The 23,366-nt window shown below is 43.4% G+C and overlaps 1 protein-coding gene across 1 annotated transcript; it reads left to right on the top strand.

Moving 5' to 3' along the window:
* Positions 1-1,215: 1,215 nt before the first annotated feature.
* Positions 1,216-23,275, top strand: LOC120058713 (immunoglobulin superfamily member 21-like). Its single transcript, XM_039007459.1, has 9 exons — positions 1,216-1,270; positions 6,962-7,074; positions 7,545-7,666; positions 7,852-7,970; positions 8,346-8,461; positions 17,368-17,908; positions 22,168-22,268; positions 22,642-22,827; positions 23,225-23,275. The coding sequence occupies exons 1-9, from the start codon at positions 1,216-1,218 to the stop codon at positions 23,273-23,275; spliced, it is 1,404 nt and encodes a 467-aa protein (XP_038863387.1).
* Positions 23,276-23,366: the final 91 nt, after the last annotated feature.

Below are 23,366 nucleotides of genomic sequence, written 5' to 3'. Positions count from 1 at the left end.
TTGTGATTCTTGGTATTCTTAAACAAATCTACTTTGGAAAAAAAAGTATACACCTCACACACATATTTATGGGCTTAAAATAAAGAAGGCACCTGTACCATGTCAGATATAGAGTTGAAATGTATTCAATTTTGAGTTTGCATCCCAATATTACACTTTGTATACATCACAGAAGACTGAAATATAACAACATTGTTTGACATAGAAAGATCGGATTTGTCCGTGTTTTTTTACAATAAGCTTTATTAATTATGAAATTATGAAAAATATTAATACAATTCCACCCATGAGGCCAAAGAGGGCGCTTTTGGTGATTGACTGCAGGACAGGGCTACAGTGTACATTAATGGAAAATGTTACCAGTGAACTTAATGTAAATTATAGGTACAGCACACCACTGATATGTATCCCACTTTTGGGAGAAAGGGAATTCTACATATACAATTTGTCATAAATCAACTTGATGATCAACATACTCTGTGTAATAATGTCCTGTCCTTTTATTCTGCCAGAATTGTTTTAAATGCCCTGGTTTCCATTTCAATAAACACACTGTTTATTGAAGGAACTTATTTGAAGGTACTTATTGGACAGTTCGTTTTACAGTATGTCACGTTGTTATTGGAATAAATAGTTCATGGTCTTCAAGCTCTTCATTTTTGCTAATTTGGGATTTTTGCAAACTCAGTGAATGACTTTGGGAGGCAGTTGAGGTACGAGCGAATATACTGTTATCTTGGACACAGAGCGGCTACATGCTTTTTCCCCCTCAACGTATGTCCCTATTTTATACTGTAGCCAACGTTTTATTTAATTGCATGCAAATAAATAATCTAAACGAATAATGAGCTATTTTGCCTATATTTCATAGCACTAACATGAGGCAACTGTCTGTCTCCTGATAGGATTTGGCGCGCCTATCTGTTCTTGTGTGCGCGCTCTTAAGCGTGTGGCGTGTGTTGAGAGAGTTCATTCAAATCTGTTCCTTTTTTTAATCCTCTGACTATTCAGGAGTTAATAACGGGAAGAGGACATATTTTTCTCACTGCTCGCTTGACAGAAACAGAAAAGTAGGTCTGCGTTCCGGTGCAGAATGAAGCGTTCCGAAAGGGCACCCGACCCCGTGCCGCAGACACGGTGGATGACACATTATCGGTGATTTTTCGCCTAAAAGTAGATGGAATGTAAACTTGACCTCACACACTAACGGTGAAGATGAGTTGTGCTTTTTCTCAATGTCTCATCGTATATATTTTGGATTTAGCAGTTGGTAAGTCTGTTTTTTATACTATAAGGAGCATTTTGTTCTTATTAGCTAAAACGTTTTTATTTTATTTCTAAAGCTCAATGCAGTAGACTATTTCACCTAAATATATATACACACATACAGTACATATATAGATACACATACTTATATATACTCTGAACAAAAATATAAAACGCAACATGTAAAATGCTGGTCCCATGTTTCATTAACTGAAATAAAAAATCCCAGAAATGTTCCATACACAGAAAAAGCTTATTTCTCTCAAATGTTGTGCACACATTTGTTTACATCCCTGTTAGTGAGCATTTCTCCTTTGCCAAGATAATCCATCCACTTGACAGTAGTGGCATATCAAGAAGCTGATTAAACAGCAAGATCATTACAATTGTGCTGGCGACAATAAAATGCCACTTTAAAATGTGCAGTTCTGTCACACAACACAATGCCACAGATGTCTCAAGTTGAGGGAGCGTGGTGACTGCAGGAATGTCCACCAGAGCTGTTGCCGGAGAATGTAATGTTCATTTTCTGTATCATAAGCTGCCTCTAACGTTATTTTAGAGAATTTGGCATTACATCCAACCAGCCTTACAACCGCAGACCACGTGTAACCACGCCAGCTCAGGACCTCCACATCCGGTTTCCTACCTGAAGGGGGGGGGGGGGGGGGGTTCTGAGGAGTATTTCTTTCTGTAATAAAGCCCTTCTGTTGTCAATTTTTTTGTTGTTGATTGGCTGGGCCTGGCTCCCCAGTGGGTGGGCCTATGCCCTCCAAAACCCACCCATGGCTGCACCCCTGCCCAGTCATGTGAAATCTTTGAAATTGTTGCATGTTGCGTTTATATTTTTGTTCAGTATATATGTATATATACATGCAGACAGACACATACTTATGTGATAGGCTAAAGCTCTCAACCCTGCAGAATTAACTTTCCAATGATTATAGGGTGTAGATGTTCTTTGATTACATGTTTGAAACTCATTACACAGTAGCCTAGATTGACTACAAACAGTGTCAAGTCATTGACAGCCACCCAAAAGGATTAGTTGAAGATCTTTGTCCTTGAGGAGATTTGCTTCAGTGTCTGTACATTGAGTGCTCATATTAATACATGTTTGATGTAAACAAAAGTTGCCTGCTGCCAGTGAGGCTATGATGTCACAGTCCTAGTTACTCAATCCAGATTTTTGATTGATTATCTGAGGGATAAAGGCTGTTTGTTTGGCTGACCCATTTTACAGGTAATCTGTCCTCTAAAACGATTAAATTCCACTGCCCCAAGGCTCTAGGCCCTAACACAATGCCAGCAACAAAAACACTGAGGATATGTATTATTTCAAGCATCTGTGTGTGTGTGTGTGTGTGCGTGCGTGCGTGTGTCTGGGTCTTTAGTCTTGCTTGCCAGACGAATGGCACTCCACCTCCAGCGGCTCGTGAGATCAACTTGGTCTGTGAGTGGGAGAGAGAAAGAGAGAGATAGTCATCTCCTTGCTGCCTTTCTGTCTTTCTGTCTGTGCTTTATTCACCTCCCCCCTTCCCATTTGCAGTAGCTGAGTTAATGCTTGTAGGGATCAACCACATTATGCCTTGAGTGAGCCCATTTTCAGAAGAATCAAGACTCACAACGCCAGGCTCTAATTCTCTGATCACCATATAATCTATTTGGATTGATTTGGATTGTAGATTTGGATTGTAGATTCTTAGTGGGAATGGCCGCTTTAAGAAATGTCGACAGACATCATAAAAACACCTGAGTTAAAAAATATTTGCCTTCACCTACAGGACTCACGCTTACAGAGTTGAGTGTCAGCTCTCTTTGCTCCAAGGAGCTGCTGTTTATTTTTTATGTTTTTAATGTGAGTATGTAGCACAAGACCCTCCAGCCCTCTCCTCCCATCCATGTAGTATCTGGAGCAGGACGCAGAGCGATGTGCCGAATGGCTGGGTCTGTAGATGAAAAGCTGGGGGATTAGCGGGAAAAACATGGTGAAAAATAATCCACCATGATGTCAGGGTGTAGAGGCCAAGGTGGGAGGGAGGGGCTGGAATGCTACACTGGCATTATTATATAACACCGTGGCTACGTTTACACAGGCAGCACCAATTCTGATCTTTTTTTCACTAATTATTCTTTTGACCAACCAGAACAGCTCTGAAAAATATCTGACGTGAAAGGACCAATTAGTGGGATAAAAAAAATATGAATTGGGCTCCCTGTATAAAAGCAGCCTATTTGGTCTTTTGACCAATCACATCAGATCTTTTCACATCAGATCTTTTTTCAGAGATTATCTGATTGATCAAAAGACCAATTAGTGAAAAAAGTTTCAGAATTGCGCTGCCTGTCTAAACGCAGCCTACAACACTCACAATATTTACTTAAGGTAAAGCTAGTTGAGATTCTTTCTGCCACAGAATGCGCTTATGAAAGTGCAAATGAAAACATATCATTCATTACAGTGTATAAATTCTCAGAGAATGAGGTCGCTACTAGGTTTCTGTGGCCTCAGATGCCTGTGCAGGGTAGAGATAGAGATTAGTGCTTCTAAGCACTATATCCTCTCTTGACTTGTTTAGGAGACAGGTTGGCTTTTAATTCATCATTCTGACCTTTTTACCCCGACAGAGCCACAGCACTTAGCACACACTAAGACCACACCAATGGGAGAAAAAGAGTACCATTGTCACGTTCTGACCATAGTTCTTATGTGTTTTGCTTGTTTTAGTGTTGATCAGGACGTGAGGTGGGTGGGCATTCTATGTTGTGTGTCTTGTTTGTCCGTTTCTATGTTTGGCCTAATATGGTTCTCAATCAGAGGCAGATGTTTTGTGTTGTCTCTGATTGGGAATCATATATAGGTGGCTTGTTTTGTGTTGGGGATTGTGGGTGGTTGTTTCCTGTCTTTGTGTTTTCTCTGCACCAGATAGGGCTGTATCGGTTTGCCACATTTTGTTATTTTGTATTTGTAAGTGTTCACTGTTTCTCGTTTAATTAAACATGTTGAGCACTGGCTACGCTGCGTGTTGGTCCGATCCCTGTTACACCCTCTCTTCTCGTGAAGAGAGGGAAGGCTGCCGTTAGAGAACCACCCACCAATTTCGGACCAAGCAGCGTAGCAACGGGCAGCAGCGGCAGCAGCAGCAGCAGCGGGACCAGGAGAAATGGACTTTGGAGGACTTGTTGGACGGAAAGGGTTGCTACACATGGGAGGAGATCCTGGCTGGTAAGGATCGCCTTCCATGGGAACAGGTGGAGGCAGCTAGGAGAGCGAAAGCAGCTGAGAAGGGGAACCGGTGTTATGAGGGAACACGGCTGGCCAGGAAGCCCGAGAAGAAACCCCAAAAATGTATTGGGGGGGGGGGGCTAAAGGCCGGGCTAAAGTGGGCATCGAGCCAGGTGCCATGAAGCCGGCTCAACACATCTGCTCTCCAGTGCGTCTCCTCGGGCGGGTGTACATGGCACCAGCCTTACGTATGGTGTCCCCGGTTCGCCAGCACAGCCCAGTGCGGGCTATTCCACCTCGCCGCACTGGCCTGGCTACGGGGAGCATTAAACCAGGTAAGGTTGGGCAGGCTCGGTGCTTAAGAGCTCCTGTACGCCTTCACGGTCCGGTATATCCGGCGCCACCTTCCCGCCCCAGCCCAGTACCACCAGGGCCTACACCACGCACCAGGCTTCCTGTGCGTCACCAGAACTCTGTTCCTCCTCCACGCACTCTCCCTATGGTGCGTGTCTCCAGCCCAGTACCTCCAGTTCCGGCACCACGCACCAAGCCTCCTGTGCGTCTCCAGAGCCCTGTACGCACTGTTCCTTCTCCCCGCACTCGCCCTGAGGTGCGTGCCCTCAGCCCGGTACCACCAGTGCCAGTACCACGCATCAGGCCTATAGTGCGCCTCGAGAGTCCAGTGTGCCCTGTTCCTGCTCCCCGCACTCGCCCTGAGGTGCGTGTCTCCAGTCCGGTACCACCAGTTCCGGCACCACGCACCAGGCCTACTGTGCGCCTCAGCAGGTCAGAGTCGGCCGTCTGCCCAACGCCGCCTGCACTGCCCGCCTGCCCAGCGCCGTCTGAGCTGCCTGCCTGCCCAGCGCCATCTGAGCCGCCTGCCTGCCCAGCGCCATCTGAGCCGCCTGCCTGCCCAGCGCCATCTGAGCCGCCCGTCTGTCCCGAGCCGTCCGTCTGTCCCGAGCCGTCAGAGCCGCCCGTCTGTCCCGAGCCGTCAGAGCCGCCCGTCTGTCCCGAGCCGTCAGAGCCGCCAGAACCGCCCGCCAGTCAGGAGCCGCCAGAGCCGCCCGCCAGTCAGGAGCCGCCAGAGCCGCCCGCCAGTCAGGAGCCGCCAGAGCCGCCCGCCAGTCAGGAGCCGCCAGAGCCGCCCGCCAGTCAGGAGCCGCCAGAGCCGCCCGCCAGTCATGAGCCGCCCGCCAGTCATGAGCCGCCCTCCAGTCATGAGCCGCCCTCCAGTCATGAGCCGCCCTCCAGTCATGAGCCGCCCTCCAGTCATGAGCCGCCCCTCAGTCCGGAGCCGCCCCTCAGTCCGGAGCCGCCATTAGTCCGGAGCCGCCCTTCAGTCCAGAGCTGCCTCTCTGTCCGGAGCTGCCCTTCAGTCCGGAGCTGCCCCTCTGTCCTGAGCTACCTCTCTGTCCTGAGCTACCTCTCTGTCCTGAGCTACCTCTCTGTCCTGAGCTGTCTCCTCAATCTAGTGGGGACCTTGGTGAAGATGCCTAGGCCAAGGTCGGGGGCGAGGGTCGCCACTCAAAGGACGCTAAGGAGGGGGACAATGGTGGAGTGGTGGCCTCGTCCTGCGCCGGAGCCGCCACCGCGGACAGATGCCCACCCAGACCCAGATCTTCTCGTGAAGAGAGGGAAGGCTGCCGTTACAACCATCAACATGTACTAGTGGTGCCACTGGTTTTAACATGCATCCTTTGTCCTGCTCTTGTCCACATTCTGATTGTGAAAACATTTTTAGACAGGTGTAGATGATTAAGAGACGCATTATGATCTGATTGTGATCACCACCTCCGGAGGTGGTCAGGCACGCATTGTGTCTGGATATCTTACAAGTGTAGACAGATCTGGACAGTGAAACCATTTAAATCATCATTATCCCGCCCTATAAAATCCTTGACAGGTGTTACCATTGACAATATGTCTTCAAATAAATTAGATTTTGAAAGAAAAGCTGTGAAATTATTTGCATACAGGGAGGGACCATGAAATGTGGTCACAATGCGGACACAGTGGACGGATAAGATAAACATTTTAATACCATGTGAAGACACATTTCTGAAAATGTTTGTAAAATCAGCACTGCAATTAATGAATGAACAAGACAATAATTAATCATTAAAGTAAAGGGGGAAAAAGTGTGTACATTATATTTACATTTACATTTAAGTCATTTAGCAGACGCTCTTATCCAGAGCGACTTACAAATTCACTTACAAATTGGTGCATTGCTATCCCAACCTGTAATTGCCTGCATGAGACAAAATAGATGATGCTTTGGCTACATTGATTTTGCCATTAGGAATCATAACGTTGTTCTATTCTATGTCTAATGAATGCCTATAGCATGTTTTGCGCTGGTTTATGCTATGGGTTTCATAGAAGGGAGTGGACTATACATTGTGGGTAGAAATACGTGTGGAAATCTGTGTAACAGATATTTTACTTGTTGTCTTTGAACCACAGGCTATTTAACGGTCACTCTTGAGTCCCTCCCTCCCGTTGTCATTGGAGACACGGTGACACTCAAGTGCAATTTCAGGACAGATGGCAACCTGCGAGAGATTGTGTGGTTTCGGGTGAGTAGGGTTGCCTTGGTGTCCCTGAATGAACCGTATGGTTGTTTGCAACAGCACATATTTTGTGTTTACTTCCATGAGATGTTTTTGACTAGACCGACATTGTTATCTACTGTTTTCCTTTAACACTTCAATTAAAACGCATCAAAGCTTTGTTCAGAAGAGACAGAGCTTTAGATACAGTACATAATAAGCTATCTGACTTCTGAAGAGCTACTAGGTTTGATAAGGTTTCTTAAATTATTATTATAATAAGCTCCTTGTGAAAATTCACTTCAAATTCCCATTAACTCCCCACTGTGAAATTCACATCTAGTAACAACTAACTAAACTGATTAAAGAAGAGGCTTCAAATCTCTCTAGGCTTCATGAATTGGAAAATAATAACTGTGTGCATTGATAGTTTTGTATAGAAAGCTTGTTTATTATTGACATGCCCAGGGTGTGTGATGTATTCTTTAACTTTCTAGGTGACAGAGGGTGGCAGTGCCAAGCAGAAGATCTTCACCTACGATGCCATGTACAACAGCAACTTCTCCCATATGGAGGACTTCCGCAGACGAGAAGACCTGGTCTACCAATCAACTGTCCGGTAAGCTTGACCAGTAGTCTGCAGCCTCAAGAAAAAGAGCATTGGTCAGTGTTTTCACTTGCAAGTGTAGGCTTATCTTGCCTTTTTTATTTGATCTTATAAAGGCTTTGAGTGTATGGAAAAGTGCTGTAAAACTCCTATCTTGTACTTGTGTTATCTTCCTGGGTTTGCTGTTGTGTTGCCAGGCTCCCTGAGGTGCAGATGGAAGATGATGGACCATATGAGTGCCATGTGGGGATCTACGACAAGGCCTCTAGAGACAGGGTGGTCTTAGCCTCAGGCACCATTGTGCTCACTGTCATGGGTACAATTCAAGAGAATTCATGTTATATAGATATGATCATGTGGTATTGGATAGGATTTTGCGGATGGAAGGTTTTGTAGCCTTTGTCCTGCATCCACGATTCTTTTGTGTTTTAGCCATTTTCATTACCACCACTATCAGCATTTTTATCACCTGTCTCCCTCTACTGTTGAGATGTAGGAAATGCACAGAATGCACAGACTACTTTCTGTCATCAAGTACAGACATGAAAAACATGTTTTAGTTTAGTTTTTTTTTTTTAAGTTGTCCTTCGGGAAATACTGGGAGGGTGGTAACTGAAAATACTAGACAAACTTTGCCTATATGTGGATGGTTTTGTCGTTTTAGTCCTAGGCTCCTTCTTTTCCTCCATAGTGCCTCCTAAATCCATCTCTGTAGTGGCAGCAGACTGCCCGGCCCCCTTCAATCGCTACGAGGCCCAGAACTTCACTCTAATCTGCATCGTCATGGGAGGAAAACCAGCCCCTATGGTGAGCTTGCCCACATGCTAGCTGAGGAACGCTCAACTCCGTTCTCTTCTTATATCGAGACGGAGTTGAGTTTTTTTGGTACCGCGATTTGCTAGCAACAACTTTGAGCCACCATCAGTCAATTCTTGTAAAAATGTAAATTCTGAAAACAGTTACCTGTACCTATTGTAATGAAACAGCAGGGAGCAGGTCTCGAACCCTCGAACTTTTAGCCCGACGTCCAGCACGCTATCGACTGTGCCACAAACGCTGTCAAATGTGCCACAAAAGCATGCTCAAGTGGCATATAAACCCAGGGTCGTTACACTATGTTTGTCCTTTACAACTGGGGGGGCGCTCAAGATGGTGGCATAGGAGGTAGTAAAATGTCTAGCTGAGGAACAATTTTAGGGTTTTCTCACAAAGTTTATAAATGTAGGCTGCAGTTGCAAAACTAAATAAATATATGTAGCCATACAGTGTAGCTATTTCGAATAAGTTTCATTAATCAAGTCATTTAAATATTTTGATGATTTCCAACTAACAAGTTAGCTACGATAGTTATCGAAAAGTTTCAGCTAGCAGCATGGAGTCAGGACATAACCAAACTGTTGCTGAGATAATGGATGCTGCGACTTTCAAGGAGAAAAAGGCATTGCTGAAACTCATTCATATGGTTGTAGTGTAGGGGGGTGAATGTGATTCATACCCGAATACCACAAAGCAACTTCCAAAGAGCCAGAGAAGGGAACCATCAATGAGCCAGCTACAGGACAACATCGTCTGCATCCTCACGGCTAACATCAAATAGAGCGCAGATGACATCATGGACTTTGTGAAAAAGAACACTGTCATCATCGTTAACCTGAAGAAAGTGATTGATTACCATGCTGAGGAAGTAAATACTCTGAAGCAGCAGTACGCAACACTGAAAACTCAGGTTGCAAAACAGGAGAAGAAATTCACAGAAATAGAGTCAAAGGTTAACGAGACTGACCGGTACAGTCAGAGATGGAATCTTCAAATTTATGGAATCGCAAAAAGAGAACATCAAAGCAAAAGTGAAGGACATTTGCAGGTCAACAGTTCCGGAGGCCGAGCGGAAGGCTGTTGCAGCTTTGCAACCTGCGTTTTCAGTGTTGTGTACTGTTGCTTCAGAGTATTTACTTCCCCAGATGGCGCCGGAGAAGAAGGCAGACGTTTTACGTGCCCCCAGCCAATTGTGCTTTTTTGTTCGTTTATTTGCAACATATTTTTTTACTTATTTTGTACATAATGTTGCCGCTACCGTCTCTTATGACCGAAAATAACTTCTAGACATCAGGACTGCGATTACTCACCAAGGACCTTTTTTTCCTTTCATGACTCTGACGAGCCCGACACAAAGGATATACTGCTTCCTCGGGAACAGACCCTGATCCCTGTGATCTGCGTGAAGAGAAGGTGGAGAAAGAGAGGTCAAAGGTCGGGCTGCCTTCTGAGAATTCGTAGGCGATCGAATAAACCCCCACTTCCCTCCATTATGCTAGCAAACGTGCAATCTTTGGAGAATCAAATTGACGAGTTACTCAGAAGATTAAACTACCAACGGGACATTAAAAACGAATAACATCTTATGCTTCACGGAGTCGTGGCTGAACGACAACAATATCAACATACAGCTGGATGGTTATACAATGTACCGGCAGGATAGAACAGCGGCGTCTGGTAAGACAAGGGGCGGCGGTCTATGTACTTTTGTAAACAACAGCTGGTGCACGATATCTAAGGAGGTCTAGAGCTATTGCTCGCCTGGGGTAGAGTATCTCATGATAAGCTGTAGACCACACTACCTACCAAGAGAGTTTTCATCTGTATTCTTTGTAGCTGTTTAAATACCACCACAGTCAGAGGCTGGCACTAAGACAGCGTTGAATGAGCTGTATTCCGCTATAAGCAAACAAGAAAACACTCACCCAGATGTGGCGCTCCTAGTAGCCGGGGACTTTATTGCAGGGAAACTTAAATCTGTTTTACCAAATTTCTCTCAACATGTTAAATGTGCAACCAGAGGAAAAATAACTCTGGCCCACCTATACTCCACACACAGAGACGCATACAAAGCTCTCCCTCGCCCTTCATTTGGCAAATCTGACCATAATTCTATCCTCCTGATTCCTGCTTACAAGCAAAAATTAAAGCAGGAAGCACCAGTGACTAGATCAATAAAAAGTGGTCATTTGAAGCAGATGCTGAGCTACAGGACTGTTTTGCTAGCACAGACTAGAATATGTTCCGAGATTCCTCCGATGGCATTGAGGAGTACGCCACATCAGTCATTGGCTTCATCAACAAGTGCATCGATGACGTTGTCCGCACAGTGACTGTACGTACATACCCCAACCAGAAGCCATTGATTACAGGCAGCATCCGCACTGAGCTAAAGGCTAGAGCTGCCGCTTTCAAGGAGCGGGACTCTAACTCGGAAGTTTATAAGAAATCCCGCTATGCCCTCCAACGAACCATCAAACAGGCAAAGCGTCAATACAGGATTAAGATCAAGTCATACTACACCGGCTCTGACGCTCGTCGGATGTGGCAGAGTTTGCAAACTATTACCGCCTACAAAGGGAAGCACAGCCGAGAACTGCCCAGCGACACGAGCCTACCAGGCGAGCTAAACTACTTATATGCTCACTTCAAGACAAATAACACTGAAACGTGAATGAGAGCACCAGCTGTTCCAGAAGACTGTGTGATCACGCTCTCCGCAGCCGATGTGAGTAAGACCTTTAACCTCTCTAGGGTATGTGGGATTGATTTCTTTCATTCGTGCTATGTTTCAATAAAAAGGGGAGTTACCGGCTTCCGTAAAGCACAGTGTAATTACTTTGACTCCCAAACCTAATAAGGATTAGCCTGTTGAATAATGATGGAAAGTTATTTGCCAATGTATTTGCTAAGAGGTTGAAACAAGGCTTACATCATATAATTGATGAAGAACAATATGGTTTTATGCATGGCTGACACATTAGTAGTAACCTCAGTTTGATCTTGGATATGATTGACTATAAGGACCTCATCCTTGATAGTTTTCGCATCTTTGTTGATTTTTATAAAGCTTTTGACACTGTAGCATATGAGTTTATGTTCAAAGCAATCTGTTTTATTGGGTTTGGTTTAGTGATTTTTTTTTTTAAGCAGTCCAAACTTTACACAGTAGTTGTACTAGATCTGTGAAATTAGCTCACTGGACATCCCAAAGATTTGATATTGGGCGTGGCATTAGGCAGGGCTGGCCAATTAGTCCATTTGTATTTTTATTGGTTACTCAAATTATGGCTCTTCATATCAAGAAAGGGAGTTTTCAATGTATTTCAGCAGGAATTTAAACTATGTCAACTGGCTGATATCACCATATTTTTGAGAGACCAGAATGAGTTTTCTAAAGCAGTTTCCTGTATTGAAGAGTTGTTATTGGTTTCAGGTTTGAAAATGTATATCAATAAATCAGTCTTATTTCCACTAAAGGACTGTATTTTACGGGAAGTATATGGTATCCCAGTTAAAGATAAGGTAACTTATCTTGGAATTGTTATATGCAAGGATGAAAAACAAAGGAGTAATTTAAACTTTAACCCAATTATTGAGAAAACCAAGAAGAAATTGAAACTCTGGTTACTGAGAAATATTTCATAATATGGTCAGGTTTTATTGTCCAAAGCTGACAGGTTATCCAGGTCGGTTTATGTCTCTCTATCACTTGACTTACCCACTAAAATTGTAGAGGACTTAGATAAGATTCTTTATCATCTTATTTTGAGGAACAAGCCTCACCATCTACGGAAAGATATTCTCAGTAATACCCAAGAACAAGGAGGACTTGAGGTTTTTGATTTCAATATTCTAACTACAGTTGAAGTCGGAAGTTTACATACACTTAGGTTGGAGTCATAGTTTTGGCAAGTCGGTTAGGACATATACTGTGTGCATGACACAAGTCAGTTTTCCAACAATTGTTTACAGACAGATTATTTCACTTATAATTCACTGTATCACAATTCCAGTGGGTCAGAAGTTTACATACACTAAGTTGACTGTGCCTTTAAACAGCTTGGAAAATTCCAGAAAATTATGTCATGGCTTTAGAAACTTCTGATAGGCTAATTGACATAATTTGAGTCAATTGGAGGTGTACCTGTGGATGTATTTCAAGGCCTACCTTCAAACTCAGTGTCTCTTTGCTTGACATCATGGGAAAATCAAAAGAAATCAGCCAAGACATCAGAAAAAAATTGTAGACCTCCATAAATCTGGTTCATCCTTGGGAGCAATTTCCAAACACTTGAAGATACCACGTTCATCTGTACAAACCATAGTACGCAAGTATAAACACCATGGGACCACACAGCCATCATACCTCTCAGGAAGGAGAAGCGTTCTGTCTCCTAGAGATGAATGTAGTTTGGTGCGAAAAGTGCAAATCAATCCCAGAACAACAGCAAAGGACCTTGTGAAGATGTTGGCGGAAACAGGTACAAAAGTATCTATATCCACAGTAAAATTTGTCCTATATCGACATAACCTGAAAGGCCACTCAGCAAGGAAGAAGCCACTGCTCCAAAACCGCCATAAAAAAACCAGACTACGGTTTGCAACTGCACATGGGGACAAAGATCGTACTTTTTGGAGAAATGTTCTCTAGTCTGATGAAACCATAATGACCATCATTATGTTTGGAGGAAAAAGGGGGAGGCTTGCAAGCCGAAGAACACCATCCCAACCGTGAAGCACGGGGGTGGCAGCATCATGTTGTGGGGGTGCTTTGCTGCAGGAGGGACTGGTGCACTTCACAAAATAGATGCCATCATGAGGTAGGAAAAGTATGTGGATATATTGAAGCAACATCTCAAGACATCAGTCAGGAAGTTAAAGCTTGGTTGCAAATCAGCCTGACTAACCGGTGTCTGTATGTAGCCTCGCTACTTTTATAGCCTTGCTATTGTATATAGCCTGTCTTTTTACTGTTGTTTTATTTCTTTACTTACCTATTGTTCACCTAATACTTTTTTTTTGCACTATTGGTTAGAGCCTGTAAGTACGCATTTCACTGTAAGGTCTACATATACCTGTTGTATTCAGCGCACGTGACAAATAAACTTTGATTTGATTTGAAATGGGCCTTCCAAATGGACAATGACCCCAAGCATACTTCCAAAGTTGTGGCAAAATGGCTTAAGAACAACAAAGTCAAGGTATTGGAGTGGCCATCACAAATCCTGACTTCAATCCTGTAGAACATTTGTGGGCAGAACTGAAAGAGTGTGTGCGAGCAAGGAGGTCTACAAACCTGACTCAGTTACACCAGCTGTGTCAGGAGGAATGGGCCAAAATTCACCCAACTTATTGTGGGAAGCTTGTGGAAGACTACCTGAAACGTTTGACCCAAGTTAAACAATTTAAAGGCAATGCTACCAAATACTAATTGAGTGTATGTACACTTCTGACCCACTGGGAATGTGATGAAAGAAATAAAAGCTGAAATAAATAATTCTGAAAAACTGAGTTTAAAAATGTATTTGGCTAAGTAAGGTGTATGTAAACTTCTGACTTCAACTGTAGCACTTTCAAAATAAATAGAATTTTGAAGTACACTGCTCAAAAAAATAAAGGGAACACTAAAATAACACATCCTAGATCTGAATGAATGAACTATTCTTATTAAATACTTTTTTCTTTACATAGTTGAATGTGCTGACAACAAAATCACACAAAAATTATCAATGGAAATCAAATTTATCAACCCATGGAGGTCTGGATTTGGAGTCACACTCAAAATTAAAGTGGAAAACCACACTACAGGCTGATCCAACTTTGATGTAATGTCCTTAAAACAAGTCAAAATGAGGCTCAGTAGTGTGTGTGGCCTCCACGTGCCTGTATGACTTCCCTACAACGCCTGGGCATGCTCCTGATGAGGTGGCGGATGGTCTCCTGAGGGATCTCCTCCCAGACCTGGACTAAAGCATCCGCCAACTCCTGGACAGTCTGTGGTGCAACGTGGCGTTGGTGGATGGAGCGAGACATGATGTCCCAGATGTGCTCAATTGGATTCAGGTCTGGGGAACGGGCGGGCCAGTCCATAGCATCAATGCCTTCCTCTTGCAGGAACTGCTGACACACTCCAGCCACATGAGGTCTAGCATTGTCTTGCATTAGGAGGAACCCAGGGCCAACCGCACCAGCATATGGTCTCACAAGGGGTCTGAGGATCTCATCTCGGTACCTAATGGCAGTCAGGCTACCTCTGGCGAGCACATGGAGGGCTGTGCGGCCCCCCAAAGAAATGCCACCCCACACCATGACTGACCCACCGCCAAACCGGTCATGCTGGAGGATGTTGCAGGCAGCAGAACGTTCTCCACGGCGTCTCCAGACTCTGTCACGTCTGTCACATGTGCTCAGTGTGAACCTGCTTTCATCTGTGAAGAGCACAGTGCGCCAGTGGCGAATTTGCCAATCTTGGTGTTCTCTGGAAAATGCCAAACGTCCTGCATGGTGTTGGGGTGTAAGCACAACCCCCACCTGTGGACGTCGGGCCCTCATACCACCCTCATGGAGTCTGTTTCTGACCGTTTGAGCAGACACATGCACATTTGTGGCCTGCTGGAGGTCATTTTGCAGGGCTCTGGCAGTGCTCCTCCTGATCCTCCTTGCACAAAGGCGGAGGTAGCGGTCCTGCTACTGGGTTGTTGCCCTCCTACGGCCTCCTCCACGTCTCCTGATGTACTGGCCTGTCTCCTGGTAGCGCCTCCATGCTCTGGACACTACGCTGACAGACACAGCAAACCTTCTTGCCACAGCTCGCATTGATGTGCCATCCTGGATGAGCTGCACTACCTGAGCCACTTGTGTGGGTTGTAGACTCCGTCTCATGCTACCACTAGAGTGAAAGCACCGCCAGCATTCAAAAGTGACCAAAACATCAGCCAGGAAGCATAGGAACTGAGAAGTGGTCTGTGGTCACCACCTGCAGAACCACTCCTTTATTGGGGGTGTCTTGCTAATTGCCTATAATTTCCACCTTTTGTCTATTCCATTTGCACAACAGCATGTGAAATTTATTGTCAATCAGTGTTGCTTCCTAAGTGGACAGTTTGATTTCACAGAAGTGTGATTGATTTGGAGTTACATTGTGTTGTGTAAGTGTTCCCTTTATTTTTTTGAGCAGTGTATATTAAGAACCAGAACACTATTTGGAATGTCTTCCCTAAGTAGTTATTTGACTCTGTTGCTGGTTTAGAATTTCTGCTTCGGTGTAATTTTGATGTTGATAAACCCCCTGTAGAATTGGCCGAATTCCATAATCAGGCACTTTTAGCTTTTTTTTGTACCCAGACAGATACTTTCTATGAAACAATCAAAGATATTTGAAAATTGTATGTCTCTTTTTTTTGTAACTGGTTTGGGAATAAAATAATTTTGGTTGGCTAGTTACTGAATGAGGATGATATCTCTCATATGGGGAATATCTTCCTAAATTTATAATTCCAATAACCCCGAAAAAAATATGCAATTGTTTTTGATGCAATTCCAATGGGGGGTTTGTTATAATTTTTGTATTCCTCTATGGTTGATGTAAGTAGATTTAAATGAAAATAATATATTAATTAGCTAAATTAATACCCTCAAAGTAAATGTTGTAATAAACAGATTAGGAATATTGTCTGTGATACTACATTTCCCTCAGCAAGATTTTTTATCTATGGTGATATACAATGGGGGGAAAGCATAGGAAATTCCTAACAAATATTGTATCATTAACAAGGTAAAGGAAGTTTCATCTAAAATGTTACATATCATTTATCCTGTGAAACATGTTTTAGAAAGATGCAAACTGAATATTGACTATTATTGTGATTTCTGTGGAATGGAGAAGGATATCATTTTTTATTTGTTCTTTACCTGTATTTATAGTAGATTTTTTAGGATTGACATAAAGAACTTTGTTACAAAGAAAACATGATAGGTTGTACAATTTAATGGTTTTGATGTAATGATTTATTTGAGAAATTCTGACGTTGATAAAGATATAGTATATTTCATTCAACTGCTAATAATATTAGGTACATTTAATATTCACACATGCAAATGGTCTAATTCAAAATGTTAGTTTTTTTACTTTATAAATGAATTTAAACAATATGGCACTACTTAACTAAAATGGAAAACAAAAAGGCAATTTAAACTTGTATTATTTATGAATACCATTTCTTTGTTTAGGATTCCTGGCCATGGAAAAAGTTTATGTATGCTTGTGGCATTGTAAAAAGTTAGTATGTATGCTTGTTTGCATGTGACTATTTCTCTTTTGTTTGTTGATATTTGTTTGTTAATATAAATAAGTAAAAATGTCCTCATTGCACGTACTACGTAAACTGAGATTGGGTCCGTGCTATCCGGGCTCCTTGGGACATCCTAACCTTACCTTAACCGTAACCATAACCTTACCTAACCCTAACCTAAACTCTTACCGTAACCACTTAAAATGTCAACTTCAATGGGGTAGGGACTTCCCAAGGATACTGGATAGCACAGGTCTAATTGAATCTCAGTTTAAGTAGTACGAGCAATGAGGAAAAAGTTGATGGTTGTATTTGCTAAATGTTTTTATTAAAAGTATGAATTTCAGGACCCCGCGAAAGGATCGCAGTTTTAAAGGACGAACATAGGTACAGGTTAAGTGTTTTCAGAATCTACATTTTTACAAGAATCGACTGATGGCCTCGATATAAAAGAAGAGTTGAGAGTTCCTCGGCTACCCACATGCAAACTACTCAAAAGTACTCCTACTAGAATATATTTTGAAGTAAGAACACTCACTGCACTGTTGAAATGATTAGTGTTCTTGGTTGTTACGGGCTCTTACGATGTCGTTCCCCTCTCAGGTGTACTTCAAGCGTGACAGCGAGCTGATCGAGGTGTTCCCCTCTATTATGGAGGGTGGTGGGGGCCAGTCCCAGGGAAGGGGCCTGGCAGGTCTACGGGGCTCTAGGCCCCTGATCAGCAGAGATCTGGATGACACCAAGCTGAAGAAGTCCCTCTCCCTGCTGGACCAGAACCAGGGGAAGCCCCCCCGTCTGGACCATGACACCCCTGGGACCAGAGGGACAGGGAAGACAGGAGGGGCCGGGGAGGAACCAGGGGCCCTGGGGGAGCCTGGCGGTGTGGAGGGGTCTGAGCCCAGCCCCACCACCACAGAGGTGATCCCAGAGACGGTGGTAAGCCGGGAGTTCCCCCGCTGGGTGCAGAGCACAGACCCGCTCTACTACTTCCAGCACAGGCGGCAGGTCTCCAGCGATGGCACCATGGAGGTCAGAGCCATGCTCACCTGGAGCCTCAACCCCCAACTAGACAACGACGCCCTGTTCAGCTGCGAGGTCAAGCATCCAGCTCTGTCCATGCCCATGCAGGCTGAGGTCACTCTGTGTGGGTACCAGACCAGAGCATGCCCTTCCACCTTCTACCTTCCTCAGATACCAGGCTCCCAAACTGGTTTGACCATGAAAATCAGCTGGATACCATACTAATGTCTCCTTGAAAACAGAAAGAATATGTACAGTCGTGGCCAAAAGTTTTGAGAATGACACAAATATACATTTTCACAAAGTTTGCTGCTTCAGTGTCTTTAGATATTTTTTGTCAGATGTTACTATGGAATACTGAAGTATAATTACAAGCATTTCATAAGTGTCAAAGGCTTTTATTAACAATTACATGAAGTTGATGCAAAGAGTCAATATTTGCAGTGTTGACCCTTCTTTTTCAAGACCTCTGCAATCCGCCCTGGCATGCTGTCAATTAACTTCTGGGCCACATCCTGACTGATGGCAGTCCATTCTTGCATAATCAATGCTTGGAGTTTGTCAGAATGTGTGGGTTTTTGTTTGTCCTCCCGCCTCTTGAGGATTGACCACAAGTTCTCAATGGGATTAAGGTCTGGGGAGTTTCCTGGCCATTGACCCAAAATATCGATGTTTTGTTCCCTGAGCCACTTAATTATCACTTTTGCCTGATGGCAAGGTGCTCCATCATTCTGGAAAAGGCATTGTTCGTCACCAAACTGTTCCTGGATGGTTGGGAGAAGTTGCTCTCGGAGGATGTGTTGGTACCATTCTTTATTCATGACTGTGTTCTTAGGCAAAATTGTGAGTGAGCTGAGAAGCAACCCCACACATGAATGGTCTCAGGATGCTTTACTGTTGGCATGACACAGGACTGATGGTAGCGCTCACCTTGTCTTCTCCGGACAAGCTTTTTTCCGGATGCACCAAACAATCGGAAAGGGGATTCATCAGAGAAAATGACTTTACCCCAGTCCTCAGCAGTCCAATCCCTGTACCTTTTGCAGAATATCAGTCTGTCCCTGATGTTTTTCCTGGAGAGAAGTGGCTTCTTTGCTGCCCTTCTTGACACCAGGCCATCCTCCAAAAGTCTTCGCTCATTGTGCGTGCAGATGCACTCACACCTGCCTGCTGCCATTCCTGAGCAAGCTCTGTACTGGTGGTGCCCCGATCCCGCAGCTGAATCAACTTTAAGAGACGGTCCTGGCACTTGCTGGACTTTCTTGGGCGCCCTGAATCCTTCTTCACAACAATTGAACCGTTCTCCTTGAAGTTCTTGATGATCTGATAAATAGTTGATTTAGGTGCAATCTTACTGGCAGCAATATCCTTGCCTGTGAAGCCATTTCTGTGCAAAGCAATGATGACGGCACGTGTTTCCTTGCAGGTAACCATGGTTGACAGAGGAAGAACAATGATTCCAAGCACCACCCTCCTTTTGAAGCTTCCAGTCTGTTATTCGAACTCAATCAGCATGACAGAGTGATCTCCAGCCTTGTCCTCATCAACACTCATACCTGTGTTAACGAGAGAATCACTGACATGATGTCAGCTGGTCCTTTTGTGGCAGGGCTGAAATGCAGTGGAAATGTTTTTTGGGGATTCAGTTCATTTGCATGGCAAAGAGGGACTTTGCAATTAATTGCAATTCATCTGATCACTCTTCATAACATTCTGGAGTATATGCAAATTGCCATCATACAAACTGCGGAGCAGACTTTGTGAAAATTAATATTTGTGTCATTCTCAAAACTTTTGGCCACGACTGTAGACTGACCTTGCACGGAGTTGCATTATTTTACAGAGAACGCATAGAGCCCAGAGTTGATTATCCCTTTTATACCATGGCTATAATTTAATACATTTGCCGCTAGATAGAAATGTGTTCAACATCCACTGAAGTAGCTAGCATTACAAGTATACTAGACAGCTACAGTAGTTGCCGTGGTAACCAAACAAACAGACTTGCGAGTTTAACCAATCAAACCATCAGTCCTAGCTTGCCATTATGAAAATCTAATTCAACAATACCAATGTTTTCAATACGACTTTTGCTTTCAAAAGCAGCTCGAACATAGAACATGTAAGAATGAACTATAGCCATTGAATTATACCGTGCAAATATACTGTGCGTAATAGGGAAATAATGCACACTCTAGAATGCCCTTCAAACCAATCAGAAATAAATATTCAACAACGCCATGGTATAATTAAGCAATAAGGCCTGAGGGTCTGTATCCAGGCACTCCGCGTCGCGATTAAGAACAGCCCTTAGCAGTGGTACATTGGCTATATAGCACAAACCCCCGCCTTATTGCTATTATAAACTGGTTACCAACGTAATTGGAACAGTAAAAAGTATTTTTTAAATCATACCCGTAGCATACCACGGCTTTCAGCCAATCAGTATTCAGGGCTCAAACCACCCGGTTTATATTCCAAAATAATATATTTCCAAAATATTAGTTAAAGTCCAAATTCACTATAGGATTACATTTTTTCCTGAATTAATGGGAAATGTCCATGGTGTCTAAAAACTGAATTTAGGGAATGTGGCATCTGAAAACAAAATTTAGGGAATATGGCTCCCGAGTGGCGCAATTCGATTCCAGGCTATATCACAACGGTGGTGATTGGGAGTCCCATAGGGCGGTGCACAATTGGCCCAGCGCCGTCCGGGTTAGGGTTTGGCCGGTGTAGGCCGTCATTGTAAATAAGAATTTGTTCTTAACTGACTTGCCTAGATAAATAAAGGTTAAATAAATAAATAAATACATTATATATATATATATATATATATATATATATGGACAGTTTATATATATATATATATACACACACAACCATACTTAGAGATAATGCATTCAGTAATGGCAGAAAACAATCACTTCCCAGCCCAAAGCATCAGCTAACTACAGGAGTATACGGTACTCATATGCTTTAGCTCAGGATCCAGCAGCAGCCAGCGACTATTTAGAGGCAGTGACTCACGTAATGAGGATGATCCTTAATGGAGTATTTGTTCAGAGCATCCATTAGTTCTCCTTAGAAACGCATTAGAAATCTCACGGCAGATCAGCTATTTTTTACACCGTTACATATGTAATCACATAAGCACACACACACACACACACCTACACACACTATGTTCTGTATGCAGTACAGCCACGGGCATCAGTTTATGATGAATACATGGCAAACCTCATATCAGTAAGTATGAGTGGATTACTAGATATAGTGGAGATTTTCCATAATCAAAAATAGCTATTCCAAGAATGTCATGCTCATATACAAAATGGACTCATAGGCTGAAAGCTTATACAGAGAATATATACTGAACAAAAATATGAAGGCAACATGTAAAGTGTCACATGTTTCATAAGCTGAAATAAAATATCCTCGAAATTTTCCATATGCACTTAAAGCTTATTTCTCTCAAATTTTGTGCACAAATTTGTCTACATCCCTGTTAGTGAGCATTTCTCCTTGGCCAAGATAATTCATCCACCTGAAAGGTGTGGCATATAAAGAAGCTGATTAAACAGCATGATCATTACACAGGTGCACCTTGTGCTGGGGATATTGAAAGGCCACTCTAAAATGTGCAGTTTTGTCACACAACCTAATGCCACAGAGGTCTCACGCTTTGAGGGTGCTCGCAATTGGCATGCTGTCTTCAAGAATGTCCACCAGAGCTGTTGTCAGAGAATTGAATGTTAATTTCTCCACCACAAGCCACCTCCAACGTCATTTTAGAGAATTTGGCAGTACGTCCAACCAGCCTCACAACCACAGACCACGTGTAACCACGCCAGCCCAGGACCTCCACATCCGGCTTCTTCACCTGCGGAATTGTCTGAGACCAACCACCCCGACAGCTGATTAAACTGAGGAGTATTTCTGTCTGTAATAAAGCCCTTTTGTGTGGAAAAAGTAATTTTGATTTGCTGGGCCTGTCTCCCAAGCAGGTGGGCCTATGCCCTCCCAGGCCCACCCATGGCTGTGCCCTTGCCCAGTCATGAAATCCATAGATTAGGGCCTAATTTATTTATTTCCTTATATGAACTGTAACTCATTGAAATTGTTGCATCTTGCATTTATATTTCTGTTCAGTATAGATGACTTGCTGCATTTATTTCTTTGTAAATAGTTTATGTGACAAATAAGGAAAAAATAATAGAAGTGATTTGTTACTGACTGCAGTGACTGTAAGTCGCTCCGGATAAGAGTGTCTGCTAAATGACCAAAATGTAAATGTGACAATTTTGTTAAAATATTAAAGATTAGATTAGATCAGATAAAAAAATATGTAACATTGATTGTTTATATTTTATTTCCCTATAGCTGCTCCCAGGGGCCCCAAACTCTCCATGTCGCCTGGTAAGGCTAAAGTAGGAGACACTGTCCGCATTACAGTTCAGGGCCTCCAGATCTCTTCCACGGGGGTGAGTAGATGAGAAGTGCTATTTGCACCAATAAGTGCATTCAACTGTAGTAGGAAAGACAACCACATATCACAATCATTGGAAGTGAACCTTCTTCAAAAATATAACACTTCACCAACAGGTGGCGCTCTATGACTATAGAATACAGCTAACTGGTAGATACATTTGGATGAAAGTCATTCAGTGTGTTTGATGGGATCAGTTTGAGTAAGATGAGCTGGCAAGGCACATAATCGATCATCTTGATCACAGAGTAATTATTTGGGATGCAAGGTGATTTGTGTATCAGTGATTATGTGCAGTCCGGCTGTAATGTATTCAATCTCATACACACATTATTTACAAAGGATGCTTTTCCCCATGCACTCTTCAGAATATGGTGTTCCCCGAGCCACTGTTCACCTGGACCAGGGTGGGAGGTAATTTGCTGGACGGGAGAGAGGACCATAATGGGAGGGAGCTGGTGCTTGAGAGAGTACCAGCCGAGCTCAACGGCTCCATGTTCCGATGCACTGCCCAGAACCCTCTGGGATCCACTGACACACACACGCGGCTCATCGTGTTTGGTGTGTGTGTTCTCTATCTCAAGGGTTCTCTATGTCAAGTTACCCCCTCTCCTCATCCATATGACTTACTTTATTTTCTCTGTTTTTACAGAAAACCCCAGACTTAAGAAGGGGAGACAGCATTTTGTTGGTATGCATAGACAGAATGGACAAAAGGAAACTCAATTCTTTGCAAGGTCAACGTAAGTCATTCTACTAAAGACAAACTAATGCTTATTTATTTCTATTAGCAGATGCAGCCTATTGCAATGAGGCACTGGAGCTGACCACCATGCTGTTAATGTTAGCCGTGACATGGGAGATGACGTGAACAGCAAAATGGACCCCTGCCCTTCTCCAGTCTCACTAGTCTCTCAGAGTCTCCTCTGTCACTCACTTCCCCATCTGCAGTTCCAGCTACTGGAGCTGAAGCACTGTTCACTTTTCATAAAAGCAGCTTAGGAAAATAAAAACATTGTCAGAAAGAAGATGAGAACTACATACATTCTAACTTTCTAAGCTTTTATGTTGTCATTCTGCCTGCCTAACTGCT

The sequence above is a fragment of the Salvelinus namaycush genome, chromosome 14, assembly GCF_016432855.1.
Source record: "Salvelinus namaycush isolate Seneca chromosome 14, SaNama_1.0, whole genome shotgun sequence".
NCBI classification, from domain to species: domain Eukaryota; kingdom Metazoa; phylum Chordata; class Actinopteri; order Salmoniformes; family Salmonidae; genus Salvelinus; species Salvelinus namaycush.
The sequence above is the reverse complement of the archived record's forward strand: the minus strand, read 5'-3'. Positions and strand labels throughout refer to the sequence as shown.